The following is a 23,978-nucleotide window of genomic DNA, read 5'->3' as shown; positions in this document are numbered from 1 at the left end:
TGGCAAATCCCCAAGTTTCTTAAAGTACCTTTGCCATCCTTGTTTCTTGCTTCCTTCCCTGCTTTCCACCACCTAGCTGTTTTGCAAGCTTCCAGCTTGGCTTATTTGCTTTTCCAGCAGATGCATGCTTTTCAGACAGCTTCCTTTTGTATTCCCGTAGTCCCATCTTTCAGTACTCGTCTCTATATCTGTGAACCCCGCCCGATCCCGCTCCCCCACTTCACGCTGTGCTCCCTCGCCTATCATTCGATTTTGTATTGTTTTGCATACTAATTAAATTAATTATAATATATTTAACTCACCCCCAAAAACCCGCAAACGAACACGCGCGCCCCTACTCCAATCAACCATCACCCCTGTCCCTGCACCAACTGGAAATCGCGTAGACATCAACGAGTGTCAGGATAATCCGTGTGGGGAGAATGCGATCTGTACGGACACCGTTGGCAGCTTCGTGTGCACATGCAAACCGGACTATACCGGTGATCCGTTCCGCGGATGTGTGGATATCGATGAGTGTACCGCGTTGGATAAGCCCTGTGGACAGCATGCGGTATGCGAAAATACCGTTCCTGGCTACAATTGCAAGTGCCCGCAGGGATATGATGGCAAACCCGATCCCAAGGTGGCCTGCGAACAGGTGGATGTCAATATACTGTGCAGCAGTAACTTCGATTGTACCAACAATGCGGAGTGCATTGAGAATCAGTGCTTCTGCTTGGATGGATTCGAACCGATTGGATCCAGTTGTGTGGACATCGATGAGTGTCGCACCCATGCCGAGGTGTGTGGTCCCCATGCCCAGTGCCTGAATACGCCCGGATCGTACGGCTGTGAATGCGAGGCGGGATATGTGGGTAGTCCGCCAAGAATGGCGTGCAAGCAGCCATGCGAGGATGTTCGCTGTGGAGCCCACGCCTACTGCAAACCGGACCAGAATGAAGCCTACTGTGTGTGCGAGGATGGATGGACCTACAACCCGAGCGATGTCGCTGCGGGCTGTGTGGACATCGATGAGTGCGATGTGATGCATGGACCTTTCGGAAGCTGTGGCCAAAATGCCACGTGTACAAACAGTGCCGGAGGATTTACATGTGCCTGCCCACCTGGATTCTCGGGAGATCCGCACTCTAAATGCGTCGATGTGGATGAGTGCCGAACCGGAGCCAGCAAGTGTGGAGCTGGAGCTGAATGTGTGAACGTACCCGGTGGTGGATACACCTGTCGTTGCCCCGGGAACACCATTGCCGATCCGGATCCTAGTGTGAGGTGTGTGCCCATTGTCAGCTGCTCCGCTAACGAAGACTGCCCGGGTAACTCCATATGTGATGCTACAAAGCGCTGCCTGTGTCCGGAACCGAATATTGGTAATGACTGCCGTCATCCGTGCGAAGCCCTCAACTGTGGAGCACATGCCCAGTGCATGCTGGCCAATGGACAGGCTCAGTGCCTGTGTGCTCCCGGATACACAGGAAACTCTGCCCTTGCAGGAGGCTGTAATGACATCGATGAATGTCGCGCCAATCCCTGCGCCGAGAAGGCAATCTGTTCGAATACAGCCGGAGGGTATCTATGTCAGTGTCCAGGAGGATCCAGTGGAGATCCATACCGCGAGGGGTGTATTACCTCAAAGACGGTGGGCTGCTCTGATGCCAATCCTTGCGCGACTGGCGAGACTTGCGTCCAAGACTCATACACGGGCAATAGCGTATGCATTTGTCGACAGGGCTATGAGCGAAATTCCGAGAACGGACAGTGCCAGGATGTGGATGAATGCTCGGTGCAAAGAGGAAAGCCCGCTTGTGGACTAAATGCTCTCTGTAAGAATTTGCCTGGCAGCTACGAGTGCCGCTGCCCACAGGGTCATAACGGAAATCCCTTCATCATGTGCGAGATCTGCAATACGCCTGAGTGCCAGTGTCAGTCACCGTACAAGCTTGTTGGAAATAGTTGTGTTCTCTCCGGTTGCTCCAGTGGACAGGCCTGTCCCAGCGGAGCTGAGTGCATCTCCATTGCTGGAGGTGTTAGCTACTGTGCCTGTCCCAAGGGTTACCAAACCCAACCGGATGGAAGCTGTGTGGATGTCGACGAGTGCGAAGAACGGGGCGCGCAATTGTGTGCTTTTGGCGCTCAGTGCGTGAACAAGCCTGGAAGCTATAGTTGCCACTGTCCCGAGGGTTACCAGGGAGATGCCTACAACGGATTATGTGCACTCGCACAAAGGAAATGCGCTGCCGATAGGGAGTGCGCTGCCAACGAAAAATGCATCCAGCCAGGAGAGTGTGTTTGCCCGCCTCCTTATTTCTTGGACCCGCAGGACAACAACAAGTGCAAGAGCCCTTGCGAACGCTTCCCATGTGGCATTAACGCTAAGTGTACGCCCTCGGATCCTCCACAGTGCATGTGCGAGGCTGGATTCAAGGGAGATCCACTGCTGGGATGTACAGATGAAGACGAGTGCTCCCATCTCCCATGTGCCTATGGAGCCTACTGTGTAAACAAAAAGGGCGGATACCAGTGCGTGTGCCCCAAGGATTATACCGGAGATCCGTACAAGAGTGGATGCATCTTCGAGAGCGGCACGCCGAAGAGCAAGTGTCTGAGCAACGATGATTGCGCAAGTAATCTAGCCTGCTTGGAAGGTAGCTGCGTAAGTCCATGCAGCAGTCTTCTGTGTGGATCGAATGCCTACTGTGAGACAGAGCAACATGCTGGCTGGTGTCGCTGTCGTGTGGGATACGTTAAAAATGGCGATGGGGACTGCGTGTCTCAGTGCCAGGACGTGATCTGCGGCGATGGTGCTCTATGCATTCCAACCAGTGAGGGACCCACCTGTAAGTGCCCGCAAGGACAGCTCGGCAATCCCTTCCCCGGCGGCAGCTGCAGCACGGATCAGTGTTCAGCCGCCAGGCCTTGTGGCGAGCGGCAGATTTGCATCAATGGAAGATGCAAGGAGCGCTGCGAGGGTGTGGTCTGTGGCATCGGAGCCACCTGCGATAGAAACAATGGAAAGTGCATCTGCGAGCCGAACTTTGTGGGTAATCCCGACTTGATCTGTATGCCACCCATCGAGCAGGCCAAGTGCTCTCCAGGATGTGGAGAGAACGCTCACTGCGAGTACGGATTGGGTCAGAGCCGATGCGCCTGTAACCCGGGAACCTTCGGTAATCCCTATGAAGGCTGTGGAGCACAAAGCAAGAACGTCTGTCAGCCGAATAGCTGTGGACCCAATGCCGAATGCCGTGCTGTGGGCAACCACATATCCTGTCTTTGCCCACAGGGCTTCAGTGGTAATCCCTACATTGGCTGCCAGGATGTGGATGAGTGTGCCAACAAACCATGTGGTCTGAATGCTGCCTGTTTGAATAGAGCCGGAGGATTCGAGTGCTTGTGTCTTTCGGGACACGCCGGAAATCCCTACAGTAGTTGTCAACCCATCGAGAGCAAGTTCTGCCAAGATGCGAACAAGTGCCAGTGCAACGAACGAGTGGAGTGTCCGGAAGGCTACAGTTGCCAAAAGGGACAGTGCAAGAACCTCTGTTCCCAGGCTTCGTGTGGCCCAAGGGCCATCTGCGATGCCGGTAATTGCATCTGCCCCATGGGCTACATTGGAGATCCCCACGACCAAGTGCACGGTTGCAGCATTCGCGGTCAGTGTGGCAATGATGCGGACTGCCTGCACTCTGAGATCTGTTTCCAGTTAGGCAAGGGTCTGCGCAAATGTGTGGACGCATGCTCCAAGATTCAGTGTGGACCCAATGCCCTCTGCGTGTCCGAGGATCATCGATCTTCCTGTATATGCTCTGACGGATTCTTCGGAAATCCAAGCAACCTACAGGTGGGATGCCAGCCGGAAAGAACAGTTCCCGAGGAAGAGGATAAATGTAAATCGGATCAGGACTGTAGTCGAGGATACGGTTGTCAGGCCAGCGTTAACGGCATCAAGGAGTGCATTAATCTCTGCTCCAATGTTGTCTGCGGACCCAACGAGCTGTGCAAGATCAACCCAGCTGGGCATGCGATTTGTAATTGCGCCGAGAGCTATGTCTGGAACCCAGTGGTCTCTTCCTGCGAAAAGCCTTCACTGCCAGACTGCACCAGTGACGCTAATTGCCCGGATGCTTCTGCCTGTCGTCCTGATGTCTTGGGAGTCCTTAAGTGCGTCGCCATCTGTGATGCCTTCACGTGCCCGGCCAACTCGGTTTGCGTAGCCCGTCAGCACCAGGGACGATGTGATTGTCTCAACGGGTTTGTGGGTAACCCCAACGATAGGAACGGCTGTCAGCCGGCACAGAAACATCACTGCAGAAACCATGCAGAGTGCCAGGAGTCGGAAGCCTGTATTAAGGATGAATCTACCCAGACTCTCGGATGTCGTCCAGCTTGTGATACGGTGAAATGTGGACCCCGAGCCGTTTGCGTCACCAACAATCATCAGGCGCAGTGTCAGTGTCCACCTGGACCTTTCGCCGGAGATCCATACGATCCATTTAATGGCTGCCAGAGTGTTCCTTGTGTTTACAACCATGACTGCCCACCCAGCCAGATGTGCAACCGTATGACACACACATGCTTCGATGTGTGCGACGAGGAGTCCTGCGGTGACAATGCCATCTGTTTGGCTGAGGATCATCGAGCCGTCTGCCAGTGTCCACCTGGATTTAAGGGAGATCCGTTACCCGAAGTGGCCTGCACCAAGCAAGGCGGTTGTGCCGCTGGAACTTGCCACCCCTCAGCAATATGCGAGGTCACTCCGGAAGGTCCTGTCTGCAAGTGTCCTCCGCTATTTGTGGGCGACGCGAAGTCAGGTGGCTGTCGGCCAGATGGTCAGTGCCCGAATGGAGACGCCGATTGCCCAGCCAATACCATCTGCGCCGGAGGAGTATGCCAAAATCCCTGCGACAACGCTTGCGGATCGAATGCTGAGTGCAAGGTTATCAATAGGAAACCCGTCTGCAGTTGTCCCCTGCGATTCCAGCCTATCTCTGACACTGCCAAGGATGGATGTGCCCGGACCATATCTAAATGTCTCACTGATGTCGACTGCGGAGGAGCGCTGTGCTACAATGGACAATGTCGTATTGCTTGCAGGAACAGCCAAGATTGCTCTGATGGCGAGAGCTGCTTGAAGAACGTCTGTGTGGTTGCCTGTCTGGATCACAGTCAGTGCGCTAGTGGACTGGCCTGTGTCGAGGGCCACTGCACCATCGGATGTCGCAGCAACAAGGAGTGCAAGCAGGATCAGTCTTGCATTGAGAACAAGTGCCTGAATCCCTGCCAGTCTGCCAACAGTTGTGGTCCAAATGCCCTGTGCAGCATTGATCAGCACCATAGCCAGTGCAGCTGCCCGGAAGGTTTCGAGGGCAACCCCACTCCAGAACAGGGATGCGTGCGAGTTCCGGCTCCCTGCTTAGCCAGTAATCAATGTCCCAGCGGACACATGTGCATTGGAAATCAGTGTAATCTTCCCTGCACCAAAACAGCTTCCTGTGCAGTTGGAGAACGGTGCTATCAACAAGTCTGCCGCAAGGTGTGCTATACCAGCAACAACTGTTTGGCCGGAGAGATCTGTAATTCGGACAGGACGTGCCAACCAGGATGTGATTCAGATGCCGATTGTCCACCCACCGAATTGTGTTTGACAGGAAAGTGCAAGTGCGCCACCGGATTTATAGGAACACCTTTCGGTTGCTCGGATATTGATGAATGCACGGAACAACCCTGCCATGCCAGTGCTCGATGTGAGAACCTCCCGGGAACCTATCGTTGTGTATGCCCCGAAGGTACTGTCGGCGATGGGTACTCCCAGCCGGGTTGTTCGCAGCCCAGGCAATGCCACAAACCAGACGACTGTGCCAATAATCTGGCCTGTATACATGGAAAGTGCACGGATCCCTGCCTACATACTGTTTGTGGTATTAATGCCAATTGCCAGTCGGAAGGACACGAAGCTCTGTGCAGCTGTCCAGCTGGATTCTTGGGAGACCCCAACGACACTGGAGTCGGATGCTTTAAGGTGGAGTGCATCGACCATGTGGATTGCGCCGGAGATCGTGCCTGCGATGCGGAAACCAATCGATGTATTAAACCATGTGACCTGACCAGTTGTGGAAAGGGCAATTGCCAGGTGAGGGATCATAAGGCGACATGTGCCTGCTACGAAGGATATCAATTAGTGAACGATGTATGTGAGGACATTAACGAGTGTCTGTCGCAGCCATGCCACAGCACAGCTTTTTGCAACAACCTTCCGGGAAGCTACAGTTGCCAGTGCCCGGAGGGATTGATCGGAGATCCCCTGCAGGCCGGTTGTCGGGATCCCAATGAGTGTTTGAGTGATGCGGATTGTCCTGCCTCAGCTAGTTGCCAGAATTCCCGATGCCGTAGCCCTTGCGAGCGACAAAATGCTTGTGGATTAAATGCTAACTGCCAGGCACAGGCCCATCAAGCCATTTGCACTTGCCCTCTCAATTCCCGTGGAGATCCAACCATCGAGTGCGTGCACATTGAGTGCGCCGACAACGACGATTGCTCCGGGGAGAAAGCATGTTTGGACTCGAAGTGCATAGATCCATGTTCTCTGCCCAACGCCTGTGGAGCTTTGGCTCGCTGCTCGGTGCAGAACCACATCGGCGTCTGCTCCTGCGAAGCGGGCAGTACCGGAGATGCCAAATTGGGCTGTGTGCAACTGCAATATTGCCAGCAGGACGGACAATGTGCCCAGGGAAGCATATGCTCCCATGGAATTTGCAGTCCGCTGTGCAGCACCAACCGCGATTGTATTTCGGAACAGTTGTGCTTGCAGGGCGTCTGTCAGGGAACCTGCAAGTCAAACTCAAGCTGTCCCCAATTCCAATTCTGTTCGAATAACATTTGCACCAAGGAGCTGGAGTGCCGATCCGATAGCGAATGTGGCGAAGACGAAACCTGTCTGAGTGATGCCTATGGGCGTGCAAAGTGTGAATCCGTTTGTCTTGGTCGCGCTGCCTGTGGTAGGAATGCAGAATGTGTAGCCCGTTCCCATGCTCCCGATTGCCTCTGCAAGGAGGGATTCTTCGGGGACGCCAAGTCTGGATGCCGAAAGATCGAGTGCACCAGCGACGATGACTGCTCCAATGACAAGAGCTGTGACAACCACATGTGCAAGATTGCCTGCCTAATTGGACAGCCGTGCGGAGAGAATGCCCTCTGCACCACAGAACACCACCAGCAGGTTTGCCACTGCCAGCCAGGATTCTCTGGAGATCCGCGGGTTCGTTGCGATGTTATAGACTTTTGCCGGGATGCTCCGTGCGGACCCGGAGCCCGTTGCCGAAACGCGAGGGGGTCGTACAAGTGCACCTGTCCACCGGGACTCGTTGGTGATCCGTACAACGAGGGCTGTCGCAGCTCCGTTGAGTGCGAGACCAACGAGGACTGTCCCCCGCATGCCGCATGCACCAAAACCAATGGGGTGGCCAAGTGCCGCGATGTCTGTGCCCAGCTGCAATGTGGCCCCAATGCGGAATGTGTTCCGAAGGGCCACGTGGCGCAGTGTGCATGCCGCAGCGGCTACGATGGCCAACCCGCCGACCGGGTGGCCGGCTGTAAGCCGCTGCCCTCTCCCTGTCAGGTCACCGGCGACTGTCCGACCAACACATACTGCTCGGATAGCGTCTGCAAACGTAAGTATTAACACCACCCCAGCACCGGGTCTAAACCGACTACCAGACAACGTGAATTGGCTAATCAACCTTGTAACAACCTTTTAGTACTCAAAAACTAGCACTGATTTACTTACCTAAGATTTTATGGCACTAAACAGGAGCTTAACCTTTAAACAATAATAAAATAAGGATCCTAATGAAGCTATATAATAGTTCGAGAAGCTCACATTGGAAGCCCAAGTTTCAATACTTGCTAGTTTACAACTTGTGATATAATATCTCAAAAAATCTCCCTCTAGTTTATATTTACTGAAGTTCTTTTTATAAGGAACTAAAAAGACTGTATTAGATAGCATTAGCTCTACTACTACAACGCAACCTTTGACTGGCTTACGAACTTAACCTGTTACTCTTTTATATCTAAGACTAACGCAAACTAAAATGAATATACAACAAGTTACACATTTGACTACACGCCACGAACAAATCTAGACCGCAACGCCAACCGGGATAAATGCTCTGATCTTTCTTGAGTTATTAATTTATCATCCTTCATCCAAACAGCTGCCTGTGTTCTGGACACCGAATGTGGAGCATTTGAAGTGTGTCAAGGTGGCCAATGCTTCAATCCGTGCCTTCAACCTCAAGCTTGTGGCCAGAATGCCGAGTGCGTGATGCAGAATCATCTGAAACAGTGCCATTGCCCGGAGGGCTTCACCGGCGACTCAGCGAAGGAGTGCGTGCGTGTGCCAGTGGCCTGTGATGGCGAGTGTGGTCCAGGATATACCTGCCGCGACTCCATGTGCCTGCCTGTTTGCCACAACGATCTGGAGTGCGCCTCCAACGAAAAGTGCCTGAAGGGCAGCTGTATGCGTAAGTAGTCTAGCCATATATCACAATTCATGGAGGAATATTATGAGAGTAGGCACCAATAAACCGATTCAGACATCGATTTAATATTGTGCCAACTTTCTTGTTCTTCAGTCCCACCAATCTAATAACAATCATTCTTTTCTAGTGACCTGTCGGGTGGACAACGATTGCTTCCTGGGTCACGTTTGCCTGCACAACAAGTGCGTGTATGGCTGCCATGTGGACGATGACTGCAGTGCGTCAGAGTCTTGTCGCAACGATAAGTGCGTAAACCCCTGTCTGGAAAATCCCTGTGGTCCCAATGCCGCCTGTTCGGTGTCCAACCACCGGGCTAGCTGCAGTTGTTTGGAGAGTATGGTGCCCAATCCCACACCCCAGGTGGGCTGCGTCCGTTCTCCCCCCTTGGAATGCCGCGAGAATCGCGACTGTGGAAATGGATTGGCTTGCTTCGAGTCGGTATGTCGACCACTATGCGCCGACGATGCTGGCTGCTTGACCAACGAGCGATGCCAGCAGGGAGTTTGCAAACCCCTGTGCCGCCACGACAATGAGTGCGGTCATGGAGAGCTCTGTCTGGGCCTGAACTGCGTACCTGGATGCCGGTCCGATCAGGGCTGCCCGCCGGAATTGTCCTGCGTGGGTCAGCAGTGCGTGGATCCATGTGCAGATCCCACTGCCTGCGGCACCAATGCCCACTGTCAAACGATCGATCACAGGAAACAGTGCCTATGTCCAGAGGGTCTTGATGGCAATGCCAATGTGGCCTGCAAGGTGCCTCGCATTGCTTGTGGCAGGAACGAGGATTGCCAGTCGAATCAGCTATGCTATGCCGGCAGCTGCCAAGGAAAGTGCAGAAACGACCAGAACTGCTTGGCCGATGAGCGTTGCATGAGAGGAACATGTAGAACCGTATGCAACACCGATGAGGCATGTGCTCAGGGACAGATTTGCGAGAATCGAATGTGCCAGACTGGATGTCGTACCGATTTGAGTTGTGCCACCGACGAGGCCTGCGTGAACAAGAAGTGCCAGAATCCATGTCGTACACCCGGCCAATGTGGCCAGTGTGCCGACTGCCTTGTGGTCAACCATGGAGTCCAGTGCCAGTGTCCCGCCGCCTTTATGGGAGACGGTTTGACAGGCTGTCAACTTCCGCCGGAACGCTGTCATCCTGACTGTGAATGCGACGAAAATGGAGCCTACTGTGCCCCCAAGTGCTCGAGAACCGAGGATTGCGCCTGTGGACAACAGTGCGCCAGAGGAAAGTGCCGGAATAAGTGCGGACCCAAGCGCCAGTGTACGGTGGGTCAGCTTTGCGAGAGAGGCGCATGCATTGCCGGGTGCAAGTCCAACGGTGATTGTGCCGCCGACCAGAGTTGTGTCAATGGAAAGTGCTCCGATCCGTGTGCGAACGAGAAGGCTTGCGGACGGAATGCTCTTTGCACTGTGTCCGAGCACCGGATGCTCTGCTACTGCCCGGATGGATATGAAGGCGAGCCCAGCAAGGAGTGCGTGCAGTTCGAGTGCCGTGTGGACACCGATTGCGACAGCAATAAGCGCTGCGATCAAGGAAAGTGCCGCAATCCTTGCCTGGAGTATGGAGCTTGTGGAACGAATGCTCAGTGTCGAGTTGTCGGTCGCAAGGCCCAATGTTCATGTCCGCCGGACTTCTTTGGCAATCCGACTAGTGAGTGCCGACCGCTGGAAGGTGGATGCTCTAGCAAACCCTGCGGTGAGAACTCCAAGTGTACTGAAGTGCCCGGAGGCTATGAATGCGCTTGCATGGACGGCTGCATTGGAGATGCCCACCAGGGATGCCTTTGCGGCGGACCTCTAGTGAATGCCTGTCGCGATCAACCGTGCGGTCTGAATGCCGCCTGCCACGTATTGGAAAACAATCAAGCCGAGTGCTACTGCCCGGAGGACTTCCCCAATGGTGATGCTTATGTACAATGTAAGTGTGGTTGATAACTGAGGATATATGGATTGAATTAATAATTATCATTTTAATAAAGGTTACTTGACTACGCCGAAGCAGGATTGTCGTACCCTTGGATGCGAAGTCGGCGGCTGTGTACGCCAGGGCTATGAATACGTTTGCCAGCAGGGTAAGTGCCCAGTTTATGTTCAGGTTATGAGTGTTTTAGACCATACCGTACCGTTAATGCTAATCACGTTAACCAGCGTTCTTAAAAGTTATCGTTATTGTAATCAGTAAGCGTTATATCGTTGAAGTTTTTACCCTTACCAATATAACTGGAAGTTTGTTAGTAACTGATTGACATTGACTTTATATTGTTATAATATTCTTGGTTTAATCACATAGTTTTGAGTTGTTTAAACACAAAAACTTAAACCAGCTAATTAGCTAATTCCACTAATCTATCGGCCCTGGCGGCTGATTAGAACATTTGCCCAAAACCAATCGGATTTCAGTGTAGTGTGTGTTTAAAAATATAAATGCTAATATATTTTGAGTTTTTTCTTAACAACTTATACACATGTGCGAAGTTTCAGGTATTAGTCTAATATCGACATTCCCAGCACGTACAAAAAACACGCTAAGAAACCAAAAAGTCAAAAACCACCTACACAACCAACTCCCAATAGGCAACCATGTTGCTTTTTAAGCAACAGACATGCCGAAGAATATATTACAGTGCACAGTTCTTATTTGCAATTTTGTTTTATTTTTATTTGAGTTTTACTAGTTTTTAAGCACTTTAGTTTAAAATACCATCAACGCATATGGAGATTCGTGAAATGTTGCTGTCGCTATCGCGGTTACCCAATCTGTGCCTACAATTCATTTTTGAAACACACATTACTTAAAGAAATACGCAACAAAATTAAGTTTAGTCATAAGCAAGTTAAAATTACCTTACTAAAATTACATACACAATCAGTGCATTCCCTAAAAAAAAATATCAAGAATTGATCTTAGTTCCCATTTAACTTGAAGCTTGCCATCTCATTTCATTCGGCTTTCATAAAGCTAAGTTCTCATTGAAATCTATCCTTAGTTACCATACAATTGGCTTTCAATAACCATCTGTATTGGGACTTAACTATGCGGCATTCATTAAAATTTGGAAACAGTTAACGCACAGAACAGTAATCAAGTTAATTCATCCCTATTTAACATTTAGTCTAATGACAAATGCCGCGATAGCGATATGTAGTCTATAAAATTTGTAGTGAAAATTGAAACAACTGGTTAATCAGGAAATGTGCAAAGAAGGCACACCATTTAGAACTAAACAAAAATTAAAAAAAAAAAATATATAAACCAAAAAAGAAAACAACACATAATGCCACGCTTATCATATAGACAACAATCCTCAACACATCCTTGATACTGAAAACAAAAAAATGAACGAAATCCTGACCCGAAAAATCCCATCCTTACTCCGATTCCGCTCTGTCCACCCCTTTTGAACCTCAAATGATATTTTCCTATCGCTCTGTCGTATCCTTTTGCTAATGCCCTTTTGTCACATTTCTTAAATGAACAAAGTCTCAGATTGGGAACTGTGGACGGGACAATTCTCACACATAGTTCACATATGCTTGAAACAATTTGAAACCAATTGAGGAACATAGTTATCAAGTTAAGATCCATTACAACTGTGTACAGAACGATTACCAAAACAAAAGCAACATCAACAGCTACTACTACTTTTCAATGCATCCTTAAAGCAAGTCTACTGAATAACCGAAATTAAACCAACCGTTTATTATGTAAAAAGCTCCTTCTAAAATACGTATTAAGAAAGCTCCTCCCTATCTACCACTCTCTGCATAGATCGTCTATTGGTTAAAATCTATATAAACAACAACCCGAATTGATATAAATTGTAACTAAATTTAACTAACATTTCAATTATATTTTGGTACGTTTGACTAGTGATTAAGTTGTATATACAGCAAGTTGTACATACCTGTACATATATTCGTAATCGAATAGGTCGCACCTTGGTGGCCAATCAAACTAACCTCACCGAATACAATCTGTAAATATAAACCAAATTTGAAAACTGTGAATTATGAATAACCCGAATAAATTTAGTTTGACACGTATACTTCTAACGAACTTTTCAAAATTGTATTTACCCATCGATTTTCAACTACTACTTACTTTTCAAGTTCCTACTAAAGCACCCTTCTCTACAATGCTAAACTTGCTATTGCCAGACTTGTACCTACACTTCCTGCTCTTCCAATAGATCTTTCTATATCTCAACTCTGAATCAATCACTCACACTCACAAATCCAATCGCCAATAACGTGTCTCTCGTGAGGGCAGAGCGCATGTGTTGGATGTCGTGTAATTTTTGCCATTATTCAAACTGAACAAACAATAAACCAAAATATATATTAGCTCGAATTCGCATTAATCCCGAGATAATTCATTGCTCAACTAAGCCTGCCTTTAGTACAGCATCAAATTAATTTGGGCGAATTGGGAAAGTGACAGGCTCTATGCTCGCTCGCAAAATGGTAAATCATCAAGAATTGTAACTATGCTCACCCGATTTTTACTGCTACCCCCCCACTCGCTCACTTGTACGCTGATCGATAACCTCGATCGAACTCATACCTATACCTATACCTACCAATGACAAAAACTAAAAGCAGCCAATTTTTATTGATAAGCATTGTTTTGGCCTGCCTATAGAAACATACAACCCTAGTTATTGTGAGATGTTCCCTTCACAGTTCTGCAATTTGATTAAGACAAACCAAATAATAATCAGCCTTCGCTATAGTTGTCTGCCTAAACTAACTGCACCAATTGACTAAAGTTAGCCATTTAAGCGAAACTTTATAAACTTTTTAGTTTCCTCAGTTTTATTTTCTTTCAGTTAACTTATGATTTCTGATCGCACCGTCCCCTTTATTTTTAACTCGTTTAAAATCCCCGCTGAATTTTTCACTTACTTTAACAAACCCCATGCACAAAACCCGCAACCCCAAATCGAGTCCACAACAATCCCACTTACACTTAATTGAACACAGAAGCCGACCAACAGCAACACACACAACCCAACCCAAAAACACCCAAAAAAAAATGAAACACACAACACTCAAGCAACAAAGGCCCAATCCCAAATCAACCATTATAAAAAAGAACTGAAAAATACTTTTTATATATTTTGTCGTTTAAGTTTTCTCCTTTTGTTTTTAGAAACGTTTAGCCTTAAGTCTTATCCGAGTCACCTATACTTCATGTTTCCAAAATTTTGTGTTTACACTCTCTAATGCAATATCCCAACGAGCCCTGAATCTGAATCTTCCACCAGACTATATAGACTATAGGCTTTGTCCATCAAGCTCAAGTCCAAACTTTGACTCGACGATTTCAATGTCGCACTTTCGTTTCTATGTGTTTCCATACCCACAAAAAGATATATCTATTTAGTAGCGTACTGTACCGTTTATGCCACCGAATAGTTGAATGCACCCACCAACGATTAACATTTAAACAACCAAACAACTCCTGTCTATCTCTCTCTCGTTCTTCCCTGCCCTGGATATAATGTTATAGACACCGAACAATGCTACTCAGATACGGATTGTCCCAGTGAAAAGTCATGCCTCCAAGGACACTGCAGCGATCCTTGTACAATGCGTGGCGTGTGTGGTTTGAATGCTCTCTGCAAAACCGTACTGCATCGACCGCGCTGCTCCTGCCCCAGTTGCCACATCGGTCGGCCAGAGATCGAGTGTAAGTCTGATCCCAAGTGCGTGGCCGAGGACACGGATCCAAAGACCAAGGAGCAGATCCCATGCTCCACAGACTCCGAGTGTCCAGAGACATTGCAGTGCGGCCAGTACGGCCAATGCACAGATCCGTGCAACAATCCGCTCTTCATCTGCGAGAGCAACAAGAAGTGCGAGACGCGACGCCACCAGCCCGTTTGTATCTGCAAATCGGGCTTCATAGTGAATGAGTACGGAGAACTGACGTGCGCCCCGGACAAGCGGGAGTGCTATCGCGACGATGACTGCGCCTCGAACATGGCCTGCTCCGATGGCAAGTGCCGCAATCCCTGCATCGTGCCCCTGGGCCGAGCCGCAATCTGTGCCGAGAACAAGTCCTGCGAGGTGCAGAACCACAAGCCAGTCTGCATTTGCATGCGCGACTGCCAGCCATCCATATCGATTTGCCTGCGCGACGCCGGCTGTCCGGCTAGCCAGGCTTGCCGGAAGCTCAAGTGCGTCGATCCGTGCGAGTTTGCCACATGCGCACCCAACTCGCCATGCATTGTCGAGGATCACAAGCCGATATGTAAATTCTGCCCAGCTGGATTTATAGCCGATGCCAAGAATGGATGTCAAAAAGGTAAAGCACCAAAAGTACTCTCTGTCACTCAGCTCTCTGTCGAGTGAAAGTGTCTTACGTTTCCGTCTCGAATATCTCTGTTTCCTGCTCTTTCTCACACACGCTCTCACCTTTTGCTAGCTCTGTCTTATTGTCTGTCCCCTTACAAAAAAAAAAAAAACATAAATATATCAGCGATAAAGCACACAAGCCCATTTGCCCGACGAAATGTATTGACCAAAGCCCCGTACTCCTGATTAGTCCTTTGGGCCTTGTCAATCTGTTTCCTCGCAAGGTTTGTGGAAGTGTACATAGGTCTGAGAAATTAACAGCCTGTAGCCGTATCAAGCTTTCGCCTATTGATATGGTCAACTATCCTTCCCAAAGCTTAGTTACAAGCCAAGTTCAAGTCCTGCGACTTCTTAACCTTATGGTTAGATGCTTTACGCTTAACGCTACAAGCAAAGAGACTGGGCTAAAGCACTTAAATGAAAAGAGTTGTCCAAACATTGATCGGAATGATCGTTTGAAGCCACCAAAAATACCAATAACATGAAGACACAATTACAAGAAAACTCTTCAGAACATTCACACACGCTCATGCTCACAGTTATAATAATCAATTTATTAATCAAATGCCTCTTGAATATTTGTACTATGAAATTTTAACCTATGATTCTAAATAAACGGTAAAGAGATTTAATACTAATTAATACCAATCCAACACCAAAATGTAGCTAACTAATAATAAAGGCGTTCGTTCCTAATTTGAAATTGATTAACCGTATAATAGTTTATGAAGCTTCCGATATTTGTTTACAGTTGCAGTCGTACGCAAGAGAGTTAGATCCACACATCCAAAAGTATATCCCTAGGTACACCCTTCTGTATATATATAGTGCACCTTCCTTATTGTTGTAGCTTTACACTTTCTATCCTATATTTGGTATATATTTGTAAATATTTTAACGTATTTTTTTATTTCTTAAATCTTACACTTTTATTTTGAAATATGTACAAAATACTCCGCTCGTATATCCCAAAATTATGTAAAAAAAAAAAAAATCCCAAAACCCTGAAATTTTGAAGCAGCTAAGCCAGGTGGAAACTGTACGTCAAACACAGATTGCAGTCAAGCGCACCAATGTGGATCGTCGGGAAAATGTATCGACCCCTGCCTCACTTCCTGTGCAGGCGGAGTAAAGTGTGTTGTATCAGCACATAGGGTTACTATATGTACTTGTCCAGCCACCTTAACAAACAACACAGATTCGAACTGCACCTCGACAGACATAACAGTCGGGACTACAACGCAAAGAATTGAAACTACAACAGACTTCATTAACGTAAAATACACTGTAATGCAATTGGCAAATCAAACTGAAATGAGAACCCGCTTTACCGATATAGAAGCCGAAAACGAAACAACAGGTCCTTACACAACCACAACAGAGTCCTATAAGACGACTAAGCAACTTTCTTCTAACCCAGAAACAGAGACACCCACAACTTTACCTTCACGCCCAACAACTAGACCATTTACTGATCAAACGACTGAATTTACTAGTGAAATTCCCACTATCACACCAATGGAGGGATCTACTCCCACACCATCACATCTAGAAACCACTGTCGCATCAATCACCTCAGAATCCACTACCAGAGAAGTATATACCATCAAGCCCTTCGATAGATCTACTCCCACTCCAGTATCGCCGGACACTACTGTTCCATCAATCACTTTTGAAACCACCACAAATATTCCGATTGGAACAACACGAGGGCAAGTGACAGAACAGACTACATCTTCTCCCAGCGAAAAGAGAACTACAATACGTGTTGAAGAATCTACACTTCCTTCTAGGTCAACGGATAGAACCACTCCATCCGAAAGTCCTGAGACACCCACAATATTACCTTCAGACTCCACTACTCGAACTTACTCAGATCAAACGACTGAATCTACTAGAGACGTTCCAACCACCCGGCCATTTGAGGCATCTACTCCCAGTCCAGCATCTCTGGAAACAACTGTTCCATCAGTTACTTTAGAAACCACTACAAATGATCCAATCGGTTCAACAGGTGGGCAAGTGACAGAACAAACTACATCTTCTCCGAGCGAAGTCAGAACTACAATAGGTCTTGAAGAATCTACACTTCCTTCAAGGTCAACGGATAGAACTACTCCATCCGAAAGTCCTGAGACACCCACAACATTACCTTCAGACTTCATAACTAGACCTCACTCAGATCAAACGACTGAATCTACTAGAGACGTTCCAACCACCCGCCCATTTGAGGCATCTACTCCCAGTTCAGCATCTCTGGAAACAACTGTTCCATCAGTTACTTTAGAAACCACTACAAATGTTCCAATCGGTTCAACAGGTGGGCAAGTGACAGAACAAACTACATCTTCTCCGAGCGAAGTGAGAACTACAATACGCGTTGAAGAATCTACACTTCCTTCAAGGTCAGCGGATAGAACTACTCCATCCGAAAGTCCTGAGACACCAACAACATTACCTTCAGACTTCACAACTAGACCTCACTCAGAACAAACAACTGAATCTACTAGAGACGTTCCAACCACCCGCCCATTTGAGGCATCCACTCCCAGTCCAGCATCTCTGGAAACAACTGTTCCATCAGTTACTTTAGAAACCACTACAAATGTTCCAATCGGTTCAACAGGTGGGCAAGTGACAGGACAAACTACATCTTCTCCGAGCGAAGTGAGAACTACAATACGCGTTGAAGAATCTACACTTCCTTCAAGGTCAGCGGATAGAACTACTCCATCCGAAAGTCCTGAGACACCCACAACATTACCTTCAGACTTCATAACTAGACCTCACTCAGAAAAAACAACTGAATCTACCAGAGACGTTCCAACCACCCGCCCATTTGAGGCATCTACTCCCAGTTCAGCATCTCTGGAAACAACTGTTCCATCAGTTACTTTAGAAACCACTACAAATGTTCCAATCGGTTCAACAGGTGGGCAAGTGACAGAACAAACTACATCTTCTCCGAGCGAAGTCAGAACTACAATACGTGTTGAAGAATCTACACTTCCTTCAAGGTCAGCGGATAGAACTACTCTATCCGAAAGTCCTGAGACACCCACAACATTACCTTCAGACTTCACAATTAGACCTCACTCAGAACAAACGACTGAATCAACTAGAGACGTTCCAACCACCAGGCCATTTGAGGCATCTACTCCCAGTCCAGCATCTCTGGAAACTACTGTTCCATCAGTCACTTCAGAAACCACTACAAATGTTCCAATTGGTTCAACAGGTGGGCAAGTGACAGGACAGACTACTGCACCGCCGAGCGAATTCAGAACTACAATACGTGTTGAAGAATCTACACTTCCTTCTAGGTCAACGGATAGAACCACTCCATCCGAAAGTCCTGAGACACCCACAATATTACCTTCAGACTCCACTACTCGAACTTACTCAGATCAAACGACTGAATCTACTAGAGACGTTCCAACCACCCGGCCATTTGAGGCATCTACTCCCAGTCCAGCATCTCTGGAAACAACTGTTCCATCGGTTACTTTAGAAACCACTACAAATGTTCCAATCGGTTCAACAGGTGGGCAAGTGACAGAACAAACTACATCTTCTCCGAGCGAAGTGAGAACTACAATACGCGTTGAAGAATCTACACTTCCTTCAAGGTCAGCGGATAGAACTACTCCATCCGAAAGTCCTGAGACACCCACAACATTACCTTCAGACTTCATAACTAGACCTCACTCAGAAAAAACAACTGAATCTACCAGAGACGTTCCAACCACCCGCCCATTTGAGGCATCTACTCCCAGTTCAGCATCTCTGGAAACAACTGTTCCATCAGTTACTTTAGAAACCACTACAAATGTTCCAATCGGTTCAACAGGTGGGCAAGTGACAGAACAAACTACATCTTCTCCGAGCGAAGTGAGAACTACAATACGCGTTGAAGAATCTACACTTCCTTCAAGGTCAGCGGATAGAACTACTCCATCCGAAAGTCCTGAGACACCCACAACATTACCTTCAGACTTCATAACTAGACCTCACTCAGAAAAAACAACTGAATCTACCAGAGACGTTCCAACCACCCGCCCATTTGAGGCATCTACTCCCAGTTCAGCATCTCTGGAAACAACTGTTCCATCAGTTACTTTAGAAACCACTACAAATGTTCCAATCGGTTCAACAGGTGGGCAAGTGACAGAACAAACTACATCTTCTCCGAGCGAAGTCAGAACTACAATACGTGTTGAAGAATCTACACTTCCTTCAAGGTCAACGGATAGAACTACTCCATCCGAAAGTCCTGAAACACCAACAACATTACCTTCAGACTTCACAACTAGACCTCACTCAGAACAAACGACTGAATCTACTAGAGACGTTCCAACCACCCGGCCATTTGAGGCATCTACTCCCAGTCCAGCATCTCTGGAAACAACTGTTCCATCAGTTACTTTAGAAACCACTACAAATGTTCCAATCGGTTCAACAGGTGGGCAAGTGACAGAACAAACTACATCTTCTCCGAGCGAAGTCAGAACTACAATACGTGTTGAAGAATCTACACTTCCTTCAAGGTCAGCGGATAGAACTACTCCATCCGAAAGTCCTGAGACACCCACAACATTACCTTCAGACTTCATAACTCGAACTTACTCAGATCAAACGACTGAATCTACTAGAGACGTTCCAACCACCCGGCCATTTGAGGCATCTACTCCCAGTCCAGCATCTCTGGAAACTACTGTTCCATCAGTCACTTCAGAAACCACTACAAATGTTCCAATTGGTTCAACAGGTGGGCAAGTGACAGGACAGACTACTGCACCGCCGAGCGAATTCAGAACTACAATACGTGTTGAAGAATCTACACTTCCTTCAAGGTCAACGGATAGAACTACTCCATCCGAAAGTCCTGAGACACCCACAACATTACCTTCAGACTTCACAACTAGACCTCACTCAGATCAAACGACTGAATCTACTAGAGACGTTCCAACCACCAGGCCATTTGAGGCATCTACTCCCAGTCCAGCATCTCTGGAAACTACTGTTCCATCAGTTACTTTAGAAACCACTACAAATGTTCCAATCGGTTCAACAGGTGGGCAAGTGACAGAACAAACTACATCTTCTCCGAGCGAAGTGAGAACTACAATACGCGTTGAAGAATCTACACTTCCTTCAAGGTCAGCGGATAGAACTACTCCATCCGAAAGTCCTGAGACACCAACATTACCTTCAGACTTCACAACTAGACCTCACTCAGAACAAACGACTGAATCTACTAGAGACGTTCCGGCCACCAGGCCATTTGAGGCATCTACTCCCAGTCCAGCATCTCTGGAAACTACTGTTCCATCAGTCACTTCAGAAGCCACTACAAATGTTCCAATCGGTTCAACAGGTGGGCAAGTGACAGAACAAACTACATCTTCTCCGAGCGAAGTCAGAACTACAATACGTGTTGAAGAATCTACACTTCCTTCAAGGTCAACGGATAGAACTTCTCCATCCGAAAGTCCTGAAACACCAACAACATTACCTTCAGACTTCACAACTAGACCTCACTCAGATCAAACGACTGAATGTACTAGAGACGTTCCAACCACCCGCCCATTTGAGGCATCTACTCCCAGTTCAGCATCTCTGGAAACAACTGTTCCATCAGTTACTTTAGAAACCACTACAAATGTTCCAATCGGTTCAACAGGTGGGCAAGTGACAGAACAAACTACATCTTCTCCGAGCGAAGTGAGAACTACAATACGCGTTGAAGAATCTACACTTCCTTCAAGGTCAGCGGATAGAACTACTCCATCCGAAAGTCCTGAGACACCAACATTACCTTCAGACTTCACAACTAGACCTCACTCAGAACAAACGACTGAATCTACTAGAGACGTTCCAACCACCAGGCCATTTGAGGCATCTACTCCCAGTTCAGCATCTCTGGAAACAACTGTTCCATCAGTTACTTTAGAAACCACTACAAATGTTCCAATCGGTTCAACAGGTGGGCAAGTGACAGAACAAACTACATCTTCTCCGAGCGAATTCAGAACTACAATACGCGTTGAAGAATCTACACTTCCTTCAAGGTCAGCGGATAGAACTACTCCATCCGAAAGTCCTGAGACACCAACATTACCTTCAGACTTCACAACTAGACCTCACTCAGAACAAACGACTGAATCTACTAGAGACGTTCCAACCACCAGGCCATTTGAGGCATCTACTCCCAGTCCAGCATCTCTGGAAACTACTGTTCCATCAGTCACTTCAGAAACCACTACAAATGTTCCAATTGGTTCAACAGGTGGGCAAGTGACAGGACAGACTACTGCACCGCCGAGCGAAGTCAGAACTACAATACGTGTTGAAGAATCTACACTTCCTTCTAGGTCAACGGATAGAACCACTCCATCCGAAAGTCCTGAGACACCCACAATATTACCTTCAGACTCCACTACTCGAACTTACTCAGATCAAACGACTGAATCTACTAGAGACGTTCCAACCACCCGGCCATTTGAGGCATCTACTCCCAGTCCAGCATCTCTGGAAACAACTGTTCCATCGGTTACTTTAGAAACCACTACAAATGTTCCAATCGGTTCAACAGGTGGGCAAGTGACAGGACAGACTACTGCAACGCCGAGCGAAGTCAGAACTACAATAGGTGTTGAAGAATCTACACTTCCTTCAAGGTCAACGGATAGAACTTCTCCATCCGAAAGTCCTGAGACACCCACAACATTACCTTCAGACTTCACAACTAGACCTCACTCAGATCAAACGACTGAATCAACTAGAGACGTTCCAACCACCCGGCCATTTGAGGCATCTACTCCCAGTCCAGCATCTCTGGAAACTACTGTTCCATCAGTCACTTCAGAAACCACTACAAATGTTCCAATTGGTTCAACAGGTGGGCAAGTGACAGAACAAACTACATCTTCTCCGAGCGAAGTCAGAACTACAATAGGTCTTGAAGAATCTACACTTCCTTCAAGGTCAACGGATAGAACTTCTCCATCCGAAAGTCCTGAGACACCCACAACATTACCTTCAGACTTCATAACTAGACCTCACTCAGATCAAACGACTGAATCTACTAGAGACGTTCCAACCACCAGGCCATTTGAGGCATCTACTCCCAGTCCAGCATCTCTGGAAACTACTGTTCCATCAGTCACTTCAGAAACTACTACAAATGTTCCAATTGGTTCAACAGGTGGGCAAGTGACAGGACAGACTACTGCACCGCCGAGCGAAGTCAGAACTACAATAGGTGTTGAAGAATCTACACTTCCTTCAAGGTCAACGGATAGAACTTCTCCATCCGAAAGTCCTGAGACACCCACAACATTACCTTCAGACTTCATAACTAGACCTCACTCAGAACAAACGACTGAATCTACTAGAGACGTTCCAACCACCCGTCCATTTGAGGCATCTACTCCCAGTCCAGCATCTCTGAAAACAACTGTTCCATCAGTCACTTCAGAAGCCACTACAAATGTTCCAATCGGTTCAACAGGTGGGCAAGTGACAGAACAAACTACATCTTCTCCGAGCGAAGTCAGAACTACAATACGTGTTGAAGAATCTACACTTCCTTCAAGGTCAACGGATAGGAACTACTCCATCCGAAAGTCCTGAAACACCAACAACATTACCTTCAGACTTCACAACTAGACCTCACTCAGAAAAAACAACTGAATCTACTAGAGACGTTCCAACCACCCGACCATTCGAGACATCTACTCCCAGTCCAGCATCTCTGGAAACAACTGTTCCATCAGTTACTTTAGAAACCACTACAAATGTTCCAATCGGTTCAACAGGTGGGCAAGTGACAGAACAAACTACATCTTCTCCGAGCGAAGTGAGAACTACAATACGCGTTGAAGAATCTACACTTCCTTCAAGGTCAGCGGATAGAACTACTCCATCCGAAAGTCCTGAGACACCAACATTACCTTCAGACTTCACAACTAGACCTCACTCAGAACAAACGACTGAATCTACTAGAGACGTTCCAACCACCAGGCCATTTGAGGCATCTACTCCCAGTCCAGCATCTCTGGAAACTACTGTTCCATCAGTCACTTCAGAAACTACTACAAATGTTCCAATTGGTTCAACAGGTGGGCAAGTGACAGGACAGACTACTGCACCGCCGAGCGAAGTCAGAACTACAATAGGTGTTGAAGAATCTACACTTCCTTCAAGGTCAACGGATAGAACTTCTCCATCCGAAAGTCCTGAGACACCCACAACATTACCTTCAGACTTCATAACTAGACCTCACTCAGAACAAACGACTGAATCTACTAGAGACGTTCCAACCACCCGTCCATTTGAAGCATCTACTCCCAGTCCAGCATCTCTGAAAACAACTGTTCCATCAGTCACTTCAGAAGCCACTACAAATGTTCCAATCGGTTCAACAGGTGGGCAAGTGACAGAACAAACTACATCTTCTCCGAGCGAAGTCAGAACTACAATACGTGTTGAAGAATCTACACTTCCTTCAAGGTCAACGGATAGAACTACTCCATCCGAAAGTCCTGAAACACCAACAACATTACCTTCAGACTTCACAACTAGACCTCACTCAGAAAAAACAACTGAATCTACTAGAGACGTTCCAACCACCCGACCATTCGAGACATCTACTCCCAGTCCAGCATCTCTGGAAACAACTGTTCCATCAGTTACTTTAGAAACCACTACAAGTGTTCCAATGGGTTCAACAGGTGGGCAAGTGACAGGACAGACTACTGCACCGCCGAGCGAAGTCAGAACTACAATACGTGTTGAAGAATCTACACTTCCTTCAAGGTCAACGGATAGAACTTCTCCATCCGAAAGTCCTGAGACACCCACAACATTACCTTCAGACTTCATAACTAGACCTCACTCAGAAAAAACAACTGAATCTACTAGAGACGTTCCAACCACCCGCCCATTTGAGGCATCTACTCCCAGTTCAGCATCTTCTGGAAACAACTGTTCCATCAGTTACTTTAGAAACCACTACAAATGTTCCAATCGGTTCAACAGGTGGGCAAGTGACAGAACAAA

The 23,978-nt window shown here is 47.5% G+C and overlaps 1 protein-coding gene across 16 annotated transcripts in view; it reads left to right on the top strand.

Moving 5' to 3' along the window:
* dpy (dumpy) overlaps positions 1-23,978 on the top strand; it is a 136,839-nt gene that overhangs the window by 51,431 nt on the left and 61,430 nt on the right. For 11 of the 16 annotated variants that reach the window (NM_001258947.3, NM_001273110.1, NM_001273109.1 and 8 more), the window contains 7 exons: positions 387-7,664; positions 8,211-8,519; positions 8,665-10,473; positions 10,535-10,627; positions 14,068-14,865; positions 15,937-22,428; positions 22,514-23,957. In NM_001258947.3, coding sequence (NP_001245876.1) covers positions 387-7,664; positions 8,211-8,519; positions 8,665-10,473; positions 10,535-10,627; positions 14,068-14,865; positions 15,937-22,428; positions 22,514-23,957 — 18,223 coding nt within the window. The remainder of the gene's footprint in view (positions 1-386; positions 7,665-8,210; positions 8,520-8,664; positions 10,474-10,534; positions 10,628-14,067; positions 14,866-15,936; positions 22,429-22,513; positions 23,958-23,978) is intronic. The other 5 variants (NM_001273112.1, NM_001273111.1, NM_001273108.1 and 2 more) reach the window with 4 other exon arrangements.

Source organism: Drosophila melanogaster, chromosome 2L (genome assembly GCF_000001215.4).
Source record: "Drosophila melanogaster chromosome 2L".
NCBI classification, from domain to species: Eukaryota; Metazoa; Arthropoda; class Insecta; order Diptera; family Drosophilidae; genus Drosophila; species Drosophila melanogaster.
This window is presented reverse-complemented; position numbering and strand designations above follow the sequence as displayed.